At 48.1% G+C, this 12,128-nt stretch overlaps 1 protein-coding gene and 2 long non-coding RNA genes across 7 annotated transcripts in view; 1 reads left to right on the top strand and 2 right to left on the bottom strand.

Annotated features, from left to right (window-relative positions):
• The window catches only part of Traf3ip2 (TRAF3 interacting protein 2), a 38,675-nt gene extending 31,495 nt beyond the window's left edge, over window positions 1-7,180 (bottom strand). For 3 of the 5 annotated variants that reach the window (XR_005881820.1, XR_005881819.1, XM_040758201.1), the window contains exon 1: window positions 146-267. Coding sequence is in view for 1 of the 5 variants with exons in the window: in XM_040758201.1 (XP_040614135.1) it covers window positions 146-218 (73 nt within the window). In the remaining 4 variants the exon portion in view is untranslated. The other 2 variants (XM_021229068.2, XM_005073253.4) reach the window with 2 other exon arrangements.
• On the top strand, window positions 6,899-8,078 carry LOC121144464. Its single transcript, XR_005881826.1, has 2 exons — window positions 6,899-7,035; window positions 7,175-8,078. It is a non-coding gene; the product is annotated as an uncharacterized LOC121144464 (long non-coding RNA).
• LOC121144465 lies at window positions 7,555-9,384 on the bottom strand. Its single transcript, XR_005881827.1, has 2 exons — window positions 8,849-9,384; window positions 7,555-8,593 (listed from the first exon to the last, which is right to left on the bottom strand). It is a non-coding gene; the product is annotated as an uncharacterized LOC121144465 (long non-coding RNA).
• Window positions 9,385-12,128: the final 2,744 nt, after the last annotated feature.

Genomic DNA, 12,128 nt, shown 5'->3' on the forward strand with positions numbered 1-12,128 from the left:
TTCTCCAAACCTCCTGCCTTCCTTCCCCCCTCCCAGGCCTGAGGCTGTCATCCTCTGCCCTCTCCCTCCCCAAGCAGGACTGGCTTCATGGACAAGATCTTATCCAGTAAAGACACTCCCCTGACAATGTGTGCCCCCGCTTTACCTGTCATAGAATTGGCACGCTCCTCGTCCCGCCTGTCTCTGCACACAGCACAGCCAGTCTCCTTGAGCGCCATCGGCTCTGCTCAGGTCTTTTCCCCGCGTCCATCCCCTGCTATGTCCTCTCACACCTTCACTCACCAGAGTCCTAGAAAGGAGCCCATTCATCTTCACAGCCCCTTCATGTCTCACCAGGGCCTCTGTCCCTGTGGTCACACTGGCCTCGCTCCTTGACTGGCCATCTGACAGCTTCCTTCCTCTTCCTGTTTTGAGAAGCACGTCTCTCTCAGGACACAAGTTAACACACCTGATGGCATGCCAGCAGTTCGCTAGGACTCTGACCGGCATGTATTTCTCAGGTGGGAGATACACACAGACTTTAACTGCTTCTGGATGCACACTTCTGGATTCTGATTGCTTCCCTACCAGCTGGGTAATTAAATGTTATGACCACAACAATGTTACTTAACTTACCCAGGTCTCATTTTTCTCATCTGTAAAAAGGAGGGAATAACAACTCTGTACCATAGGGGTGTTGTGAGGCAGAGCCTGGTCCACATCCAATTCTTAAGTTATTTTAATCCAGCAAGAGACTTTGGCTTTTATATAGATGCTGTCCCCTGCAGGTGTGCCAGCTACTAAGACTGTCACCCAAGCCATAGACTGTAGCTGTGTAACCAGTCAGTGTACATGAGATTTGATCCACATCAGCTCATCTGGTCCTTAGGCCATAGGGAGCATGAGAGGTACCATTCTGCTATTCCTTAATGACACACATTAAAGAGCTTTGCCAAAACCACACAAGAGATTGGTGAAGACAAATCTACTAGAGGATCTCCCTGCAGTTTCTGCAAGCCACTGAGATCCAGGGCTGGCAGATTTTTCCCTATAAAGGACCAAGCAGAACATCCTTTCTGCTTTATGGTTCATATGTTGTCTCTTTCTTGTATTTCACTCTGTGTGTGTGTGTATGTGCATAAGTGTGTGTGTGTGTGTGTGTGTGTGTGTAGATGTGTGTATAGATGTGCAGCCACAGAAGACAGAGAATTGCTTTTATTTTACTCCTCTGAAGCATAGTCTTTCACTGAACCTAGGCTGATTGGCAGGTGAGCTCTAGGATCCACCTGACTCTGATCCCCATCACTGGGTTACAGTCATGCATATCTTTTCCATGGGTTCTGGGGATTTGAACTCAGGTCCTCATGCTTTACAGCAAGTCTCTTACCCACTGAGCTATCTCCTAACACCTCATTACTTTTGTTTTGTTGTTGCTTTTAACATCCCTTTTAAAAACTTAAGGATAGGGGCTAGAAAGATGGCTCATTGGTTAAGCATCTATACTGACTGCTCTTACAAAATACCTGCATTCTGTTCCCAGCATCCACAGTGGATAGCTTAGAACAAATGTAACTGCAGTTACAGAAGGATCTGGTTCCTCTGGCCACCACAGGCAACTGCACTCACAAGCACATACCCCCAACCACACACACATGCGCATACCCCAGCCACACACACATGTACATACCCCAACCACACACACATGCACATACCCCATCAACCTCACACACATGCACATACCCCAGCCACACACACATGCACATACCCCAGCCACACACACATGCACAACCCCCCTCAACCTCACACACATGCACATACCCCAGCCACACACACATGCACATACCCCAACCACACACACATGCACATACCCCAGCCACACACACATGCACATACCCCAACCACACACACATGCACATACCCCAGCCACACACACATGCACATACCCCCCTCCCCAGCCATACTGCTGGGCAGTCTGCACTGACAAAGGGCAGGCCATCGTCTAGAGGCTCTAGCAGGTCTGAGATAGTCCAGGTCATGCACCTTGACCTGCGGGAGGGCGTGGGTGCACACAGTGTTCAACCGGGCACCACAGACGGAAGCCTGGGTGTCTTTCCCTCACGCCATTCCAATGGGGGGGGGGGCAGTGCGCTCAGACTGCAGAGGCATCTTGATTTGAAAAAAGCACTTGATTGGATCTCATTAAATTTTAATCATAAACTGAATTCAGAATAAATTGAGACCTGGATGACAGAGCACAAACAAAGGGTGATGATAAATGGCAAAGCAGCTGGGAAGGGGACGGCTTCCAGGGGACATCTCTGAGGCAAGGACGGACGGATTTAATGAAGGTGTCGTGTCCCTGGAAGAAGACAAATAGTACAGCAAGGAACAGAAGAAGGCAGGAATGAGCAGCCTGCGTAATTAATAGATGCCGTAACAGCTCCTAAACAGTCAGGACTAGCTGATCACCGACTGATTAGATATGGGTTTTATTTTTTGAGACATGGTTCATGGAGCCCAGCCTGGACTTGAAATCTTAGTCCTTCTGCCTCCACCTCCTAATACACCACTATTTCAGGCTGGATTTGTTTTAATTGTATGTGTGCATGTTGGTTTGTGTGGGAGGCGTGTGTGTGTGTGTGTGTGTGTGTGTGTGTGTGAGAGAGAGAGAGAGACTGTAGATGCCCAAGATGGACATCATGTGTCTCCCCCTATTGCAAGTGCATGTGTGCAGAGCACCACGTCCAACACCATGTACCTTCTTTGGTCACTCTCCACCTTATGTATTGAGGCAGGGTCTCTCCCACCTCGACTCTGTGGTCGTATGGCTAGCCAACTTGTTCCTGTCCCCATTGCCTGAACACTAGGATTCTAAGTAGATTGCCACCCCACTTGGCTCTTAGGTGGGTTCTAGGGAATCTGAACTCCAGTCCTGAATTTGTTTTGTTATTTTAAATGCTGTTTGGGTTACAGATAGGGTTGAAAAGTCCTAGAGACATATAGCATGGATATTTCAGGTGGCCATAATAAATAAATATATACATTTATACTTGGGAGAATCCTAAAATTTAATTTGGATCAGATACTTTCAATTACAGATTATTCAATTACTCTCTAGGGAATTATTTAAATTTCCTTTTTACATTTGTTTATCTTTTTGTATGGTGTGTTGCCATGGCACCCATGTGCAGGTCAGAAGACAACTGGGCAGGAGTCTGTTCTCCCTTTTTCACCATGTAGATCCCTGGGATCAAACTCAGGCTGTCACTTGGTGGCAAGCACCTCTACAAGCTGAGACATCTTCTCACTGGCCCCCAAAGAGTAATTTTTTTAGTGTGTCTAAAAATCACAGATCTTTACAAATATCTGTAAACTCATGAATTTCTTTGTCTACTGCCCAAATGTATGCAAATTACCATAAGGTTGGTTTGCTTAGTGGAGCATGGTTTGGGGTGAACCGTTCTGCTCAGATTCAAACTCCAGTGAGCAAACACTTTCAGGCTTACTTGCAGAATTTCCCTGAGAGAGAAGTTGTCCCGTGAGGGTTTGGGGCGGTACGAGCATTGGAAACAAGGGGACATTTGGTGACTCTGTACTGGAAGACCCAGGCTGAGGGCAGGCATCGTGCTCTGCTCTGAGTTGCCGAAGTGGCACTGGGACTCCAGGACTGAGCTGTGATGGGAGGACAGAGACCGCTGGGGACAGACTACCTGCCACATGGACAGCTGCTAACAACAACATTTAGAGGAAACAAGCTCCAGCCAGCTCAGGCGCTTTTGTTGTCTGTCTTGCGTGCCCCGCGTAAGGTGGTCTTTCTAATTCAATGCAGGTTAGAGTAGAGAGGGAGGCACAGGGAGGAGGAGAAGGCTATGGATGAGAGAAGGAAGACAGGGAACCGCTATTGCTGTGAGTGAAAGACCTTGTGACCTACATGTATTACAGCTGCAGGAAGGGTCAATGGGATGGTCACAGGACAAAGGCAGGAAGGGGCAGGGTGGGCCAGTGGTCAGGTTGTCTAGGCAGACAACTCAGCATAGGAAAAACTCAGAGATGGGCGTGAGGCCTGTTTACCCTTGGAGAGAAAAGGAAAAGCGTGGAAGGCTGGACACAGGAGCCAAGTTTCCTTCACCACTCAGTGAGTTGCCAAGACCCCGTGCAGACTAGGTCTGCAGGGTGTGAGAGGAGGACAGGCTGTGTGAAGGTCTCCCACCCATGCAAATAGCTCGATTTCCCAAGCATCATCAGGGAACCAAGCCAGAGTGACAGCATGCTGAGGACTGCCGTGTGGATGAAAGTCCACCCATCCTCAGCTGGTTTGTAGCCTGTGGTCTCCAGGAAGGTCTGGGTGCACACCTGTGTGCCCACATGTACAGCAGTGGAGTGAGCAGCCCCCCCCCCAGGATGGAGCGCACATGGGGGGTCTATGAGACATGCTGGGTAGGAGACAAGGAACCCTGGAGCTGGAGAAGAAACCCTGTGTTTCATGAACTAAAAATACCTGGGTGACAAAGCATTGAGAAGAAACAGGAGAGGCGGGGGGGGGGGGCAGCTTCTAGATTCTAAGCATCAGGTGTTTCTTGTGGAAGCCAGCTGGACCGTTTGATAAGAAAATAGGATCAAACATTATGGGTCAAGTAGCTGGATGGGAAAGGAACCCTGCCTCCATCCCTGCTCTTTCCCATAGCACTTGCCTGTGGTTCACATGTGTGCCTTTTTAAAGGTCAGTCTACAATTGCCTGCGGCACAAAACGATTTGAATTCAGGATCTCTCTGAGATTTCCATTCCGCAACGTGTAAAACATCGATTTAATTTACACAAACCACCTCACCAAATCTATCTTGCTGAATGCCCATTAAACGATGCCTGGAAATACGACTGTCTCCTCGTCTTTTAATTTTCGGTGTATTTGAAAGTCACTTAACGCCTTCATCTTGAGAGGTGCGGGCTTGAACACTTTGTGTCTTTGTACCCTCTGTGAACCCGAATGAGGAGGCTTCCTCCCAGCATCCTGCCACACTTCCAGACCTCACTCCTGCTCAGCCAGCCCCACCCAGCGAACACAACAGAACTGCCGCATCACCCATCTCCTCGCACTTGTGGAATAACTGGTGAGAACAGTACCAGACTAAGGATGGCTGCGGTGGACCCTTTACCGATCAAAGCGAGGCTGGCAGCCACACAGGCCTCCTGCCCTGGTCTAGATGGTAATGCTTCGGATTTAAAATAAGAATCAGGGACTCAGCACAAGCAAAACATGTTGGAAGTCTGGTACCCTTATTCCAGAATACAGAGAGCCATCTAAAAACACCATGAGGCCTATACTAGAGTCTTATAACCTACAGAGTTTAGCAACAACCAAAGCCCCAGATCTGCCCATCCCCTCAGCCAGAACTTCCTGGAACTGTACTGACAGTAATTGCTCAAAAATTATAATAATAATTTTTTTAAAGCAGTGGTTTGGAAAAGGTTAAGGTCCCAGTGGATCTGCCATCTAATAATGACTCTAATCGTAGTCACCAGCCTTACTTGGTGCTAGGATGTGTTTCACTGTTCCCTTTCCCTCCCATTAAAGGCCTCCACATTGAGGAGTACCTTCCTGCTCCAGCTCCTGGCCTCTGGAGCAGGATCGGCTGCCAATCCTGGAGCCTGCCTTGACTCTCAGCAAACACATGGGACATGAGCTAAATTCAAGAATCCCATTTCCCCCTATGTGGTTAAAGCCAAAAATGATGGCTAGATTCTAGGCAGCCCTCCTGCAGAGCTGCAGCCGACACCGCGGCCCCCAACCCCTCCCCACCACAAGCTGCATGCCCTGACAGCTGCTTTACCTTCAGCCTGGAAAGCAGATGAGGGAAACTGAAAAACTTTTAAAAAGTTTATGTGCAAAGAGCCCAAGTACCTCAATAGTGTTTGATGGCATGCCAGGTTCTGGGGGCTGGAAAAATGTAAGAAAGGCCTTCCTAATGGACTAGTAGCAGAGGTAAAATTTATATGTGTAATAATGGGTAAACAAAACATGTCTAAGACCACCCAATAAGGTACCCTTCTGGGACTGCCCTGGCCTTGTTGTATTAGAAAGGAATTTAGACATAATCATGTTAGTGAGTGTGCGCGCGCACGCACGCATGAGCACACACACAGCAGATGAAGAAATCCAGGCTTCTGAGAGCCAAAGGGAATTGCCTAAGAGATGGACCCACACGAAGTGGAGGGAGAACTTGGAACCAAGTTTTCTGACCTCTTTTTAAATTATTAATTTGGTCTCTTTTCACTCGCTCCCTTAAAAAACAGTCTCTGTAGTCTAAGAGGCCACCGTGAACTAGGAAGTCACAACAAGGCGACTTCTAAGACCAAGTATTTCTCCCCTGGCATACCCCAGCACCCTCAGCACCGTCCAGACCCAGCAAAAGCCTGGAATGGAGGGGGGTGGGGTGGGGGTGTCGGGCACTTCCTGACCCAAGAAAGTGATGCTGATGGTTTTGTTTTGTTCTGTTTTTTTCAGCATAAAAACAGGACAGAGAAAAACTGGGAGTTGGCCTTCCGGCTCTGTCATTGACGTGTCTGGGGCTGGAAGCCAATTACTTAAAGCTTGCTACCCTTCTCGGAGAAACAGTTTTGATTTGTTTAAATACAAGCTCTTGCTACACAGCCCAGGCTAGCCTTGATTTCTTGGTGGGAACCCGAGGAGACCCTTAAGAGTTAGCTTGGTAGTAGCGTGCGCCTGTCATTGAAGGGTTAACCTCAGCTCGGCCTGCCTGAAACCCTAAACCAGAGCCACATTGCTAACGGGGGCTCTGTCACAGTCTCAGCTGGTCCCCTGGTAACAGGGGAAAGGTGGGGAGACGAGGGCGGAGGAAAGTAAGGCCGGAAGATTCTGGCAAAGGAGAAGGCAGTGGACTGGAAAGCCCACTGGCTCAAAGAGGTCAAAGCAGGCACCAGTGAGTTCACTCACCTCCGATCGCCACACACAGGCAGGCCCGGGGGGGTGGTCGCTGCCTCTGCTCTGGGGCTCCACCTTGGGCCGCTCAGGCCTCCCTCGCCCTCTCCAGGTCCAGGTAAGTGGTAGAGCAGGCTGTGAAGCAGGAAGTGGATGTTGTATGCAAATAAATCTCTAGCGAGAGGAAGCCTCTGCTCCGCTGGCTCCCCGTGGGCAGTGAATCAGCCGCTGAGAAGTCTCTTTATTTCTTAAAACAGAAACCTCCTTTTACCAGAAAGAGTCAGCAACCAATTAGGCGGCGACCTGCTTTTACCACCCAGATAAGAAACTGTGAGGAATGCCCCGGCCTCGGGGTTACTGCGGTGCCTGAGAAGGTGTTTAGGGGAGATTGAACTTGAGTGTTCAGACTGCTTACTCATTAGCAGTTTCAGACGAGAAGACTGGAGCCTGATCGTGGAAACGAATATGAAGCGAGAGTTTTTCACCGTGTCCTTTAACTGCCTAAAACAGATTTGCTGCCCATAACTAAGGAGCAAGGATTCACGGATTCACTGCCTACAGCCCTGTGCGGAGGGGGGGGGAAGGGGGGGAGAGGGGATGATAAACACACACACACACACACACACACTCTGGCTTCTCATTTCACGATCTTAAGTTTATTTCTTCCTTTTCTTTTGTTTATTCAGTAGCTTACAGAATTTATGACACAAAGAGGGATCCTGGAGGCAGGGTTATGCCACAGCAATGTGTGGGGATAATATAAAGCCAGGTGATTTCCAATGCATTGGAGGGAGATGGGAGTCAGTCTAGGTGTGAACTCGTCATGTCACCAGCTGCTGGGCTTGCCCACCTGTAGGTATCCCTTGGACCTGGCTGTCTCCCCACTCTCACGGAGTGGGGGACAAGTCCTAGAATGCCCCAGTCAGGTTATAGCAGAGCTACCCAAGTATTACACTTGAAGCAAGTTGTTCTACACATTATAAACAAAGGGAATGAGACTTGGGTTTAAACCATTATAATAAAGGTGGCATACTTTGTGGTGTGTTTTTACAATGGGGTAATGTATATGTTAAAACAGTAAATATTTGTATCAGTTGTTTGTACAAATTAACATGGAAAAAAGACTCAGAGAAATTATTTAATGAAACATTGTTTTGGCAATATATCTGATCTCTCTCTCTCTCTCTCACACACACACACACACACACACACACACACACCACACACACGGGTGCTTACGTGCCTCTAGCATATAGGATGTTGCGCTTGACACGTGTTGAATGATCCAGTCAGAAGCGCCTGGAGCTGGACTGCTTGTTGTTCCCCATATTTACTACCTCACCCTTGAATTTTCTGCTTCAAAAATTATCAGATCTTTTGAGGGGATGGGAAACAACATTCTTTGTGGAATGACTGAAACCAGAATAATTGTGGTGGGGGGGGCAGCTATCAGCTTGGAGATGGAATAGGAAAGGAGAGAATGGCTTGGGAGGAGGCAGAACGGGGAGTAGGAGAGAGGAAGATGTTTCCCTTTCTCACAGCTCTCCTCAGATGGCTGGACAGAGCCTCAGAGCTGCTTCCGGCAAGTTCTGCCTTTGCAACCCTTTCCACGAGGAGAGTCAAGACAGCCTTTTCTTCCAGTTCTCCACGAGGTTAAACCTGTGACACCGGGGGGCCTGTGGAAAAGACACCCAGGGCTGAATTTCTGCCTACAGTTGCTGCCCTCCCCCCAAATCCATCCTGAGCTTGAGGAATGGGATAATGGCTCCTTGCTCAGAGCCTCTGCTGGGCCCCTCCTGGAAAGCAGCCCAAGGATGTAAACTGTTTATAGAGGTCCCCCTGACTGAGAAACTTCTGTCTTAGCATGCCTGCTGAGGTCTGACTGAAATGCAGATGACAGAGGGCATGCCTGAGGTCTGGGACATAAATACCTCCCATTCCGATGCTCCCCACTGCTGTGCAGATGCTCATGTGTGGCCTCCCAGGGAGCAGTTCTTCTCTGAGGACCTGTGTGCACCTTTAATCCCAAGAGCAGTCCTGTGAGGTGCTGTGGCTGTCATTTCCACTGTACCTTTGAGGAACACAAGGCTCAGAGACATCTAGTAACTTTTTGAAGGGCTCATAGCTAATTTGTGGAGCAGTCAGGCAGAGTGCTGTCTCACTTCCAGGTTGTCTCTTTCCTTCCTCGGTTGCTCAGCTCTGGCCTATGTTTCCTACGTGTCTGAGGGGAACTTCAGTACTTAACTTTCTCTACACAACTCTTGACAGTGCTCAAAAGGGGAAGGAAGAAAGCAATAAATGGGTAGCATTATGACTGCCAGTCACACTGGGTCTGTGTTTATACGTAGACTGCTGCTGACAGAGTAGAAGAGATCAGATCATGGAGTCAAGACATGAGCTAACATCTCCCTCCTGGTAGATGTCCATAAGTGAAGGATTTATGTTTGTCAGGTTCCAGGGGTCTGTGTCTTTGTTTGTCAGGTTCCAGGGGTCTGTGTCTATGTTTGTCAGGTTCCAGGGGTCTGTGTCTATGTTTGTCAGGTTCCAGGGGTCTGTGTCTTTGTTTGTCAGGTTCCAGGGGTCTGTGTCTTTGTTAGTTAGCGGTTTTCTTGGTTGTTTCTCTATTGATGTGAGAAGACACCATCGCCAGGACAACTTAGAAAAGAAAGTATTTATTTTGGGCTTACTGTGTCAGAGGGTTAGAGTCCACGACGACGGTAGAGCAAAGCCATGTTGACAGGAACATCTGAGAGCTTACATCTTGATGAGCAAGTAGAAAGCAGAGAGAGAGAGAGAGAGAGAGAGAGAGAGAGAGAGAGAGAGAGAGAGAGAGAGAGAGAGAGAGAGAGAGAGAGAGGAGACTGGGATGGTACAAATCTTTTGAAACCTCAAAGCCCCCCCCTCCCTGTGACAAACCTCATCCAACATGGTTACACCTCCTAAACATTCCCAAACAGGGGTCAAGTATTAAAACCTGGACCTATGGGGGCTGTTCTCATTTAAAATCCACAAGGTTGCTGTAATAGAATACCAGGAAGTGGGTAGCTCAAATCATGTGCTTTTATTGCTTCAAGGTTAGCAGGCTAGAAATCCAAAATCAAGCCACTAGAAGATTGTTTGTGGGTGGAAAGCCTGCTTCCTGGCTTTCTTGATCAGTCCTCAAATGGTAGAGGCTCACTGACGTGCTCTCTGGTCCCTTTTACAGGTGTCCTAACCCCACTCATGAGATCATGCTATGACAACTTAGTTGCCTCTCAAAGGCCCTAATTCCTAGTGCCATTATATGAAGTAGGTGTGAGATTTCAGCATATGAATTTGAGGGATAGTGGACATGAGAATGCAGTGTATAACATTTGGTAACCCTGCACACAATCAGATGAACTAAACCAAACCATAGCACCTACTGCTCAACATTAATCTATGAAATAAAGGAGAAGGAAAAGACTACATTTTTTTTTACAAACCTGACTTTCCCATTTTTAAAGCTTCAATTACAATCATGAAAAGGCAGAGTGAACTACTTGGTCTACCACACATAAACAGGAGATGGCCACCATCATGCTGTCCTCTAAGAATGGCCCTTATTCAAAGGTACTGAGCATCAAGCATGGGCTGGATGACTCCCCACAGAGGAGTGGCCATTCCTCCAGCATCTGTCCTGCCCTGGACATTCGCCCCAGTCTCCCAACCCTCAGTCAGCACTGGCCTTAGTCCTGACATGTATTGCGTGCTGGACATACAAGCAGAAACGTCTCAACACTTTCTTGGGTTGCCTTCAGTTGGACAGGCAGTGGCAATGCAGAGTTCCAAAGGATTAGCCATTAGACAAGGTGGGGAGCCTGCTGCACGAGAGTCTCTCCACTATATGCTCAGTCTCCCTACTGCACATAAGTCTGTCCACTGCACACTGAGTCTGTCCATTGCACACTGAGTCTGTCCACTGCACACTGAGTCTGTCCACTGCACACTGAGTCTGTCTACTGCTTGTGAGTCTCTCCACTGCACACTGAGTCTGTCCACTGCATGTCTCTCCATTGCATGTGAGTCTCTCTACTGCATGTCTCTCCTGCTCTGCTTAGCTGCTTCCATTTAGAGAGGAAACAGCAAAGGCCCAGCCTCATCTCCACCATCCCAACTTGACCCTGGTTCCGGTTGCTACCTATCCAGGTGGCCTTTTCCTTTGGGTGACATCCTCTCTGCGCATGTTTCCTGTCCGGTTGGCAGACTGGATCAGGGCCTTCAGAACCTAGCAGAGGGTTTGGTATCTCAGACTCAGCAGAAAGTGAGTCTCAGCCTCTCTTCCTAAGAGGTCTGCGTGATTTGAATGTGCCCTTTCCCAAGTCACATCCTGAAACTGAACTGTCAATGAGAGAGCGTTGGGAAGTCATAGATACTGAGGACAGAGCTCTGATGAATGAGATTGGTACCTAAAAAGAAGTGCGCCTCTGCCTTTTCACCATCTGAGGAGACAGAGAAGGTGCTACCCATGAAGGAGAGGCTCTCAGCAGACATAAGATCTACTGCAACCCTATTCTTGGATTTCCCAGCCTCCGAACTCGGATAAAGAAATGTCTGTTGTTTATAAATTTCTCAGTCTAGAATAGCTCCCTTTAGCTCACAAAAGCTACATCCCAAACTCTTAAATCCGGAACCACAGAATACCAAGCCCTGTAAACAGGGCTTTCTCCTATATATACATATCTGTTATTGTTTAATTTATAAATCTGACACAGTAGGAGGTTAACAATGGCTAATAATAAAATAGAAGTTATAACACTATATTGGCATAAAACTATCAACATTGTTACTTTTGTTCTTTGATGTCAATGTTCAGTAAAACAAAGATGGCTGGGATGGGAAATGTCCCTCACAGTCTGACAAATGTGAGCACTTGGTTTAGAACCTGAGGTGCTGTTTGGGGAAGTGGTGGCATCTGTGGGGTGGGTCACTGGGACTGGGGTCAGGTCTTTGAGAGCTACAACCTTCCCCATTTCCCTCCCCACCACCTCTGCTTCCAGATCTCAAAACAAAGAGTAGCTGCCGAGAATCCCAGCCACCATTCTTCACCGGGTTGGTTTTCCCCTAAATAATCCTCTCCTCTCGAAGTTGCTTCTGTTGGGTATTTTGTGACGTCACAGTGTCAAGAGAAATAATCCACATATGTGCTATGCTATACCACAAGAGTCTGGTAGCCAGGCTACTCCGTGATTC

The sequence above is a fragment of the Mesocricetus auratus genome, unplaced genomic scaffold (assembly GCF_017639785.1).
Source record: "Mesocricetus auratus isolate SY011 unplaced genomic scaffold, BCM_Maur_2.0 Super-Scaffold_100018, whole genome shotgun sequence".
Taxonomy (NCBI): domain Eukaryota; kingdom Metazoa; phylum Chordata; class Mammalia; order Rodentia; family Cricetidae; genus Mesocricetus; species Mesocricetus auratus.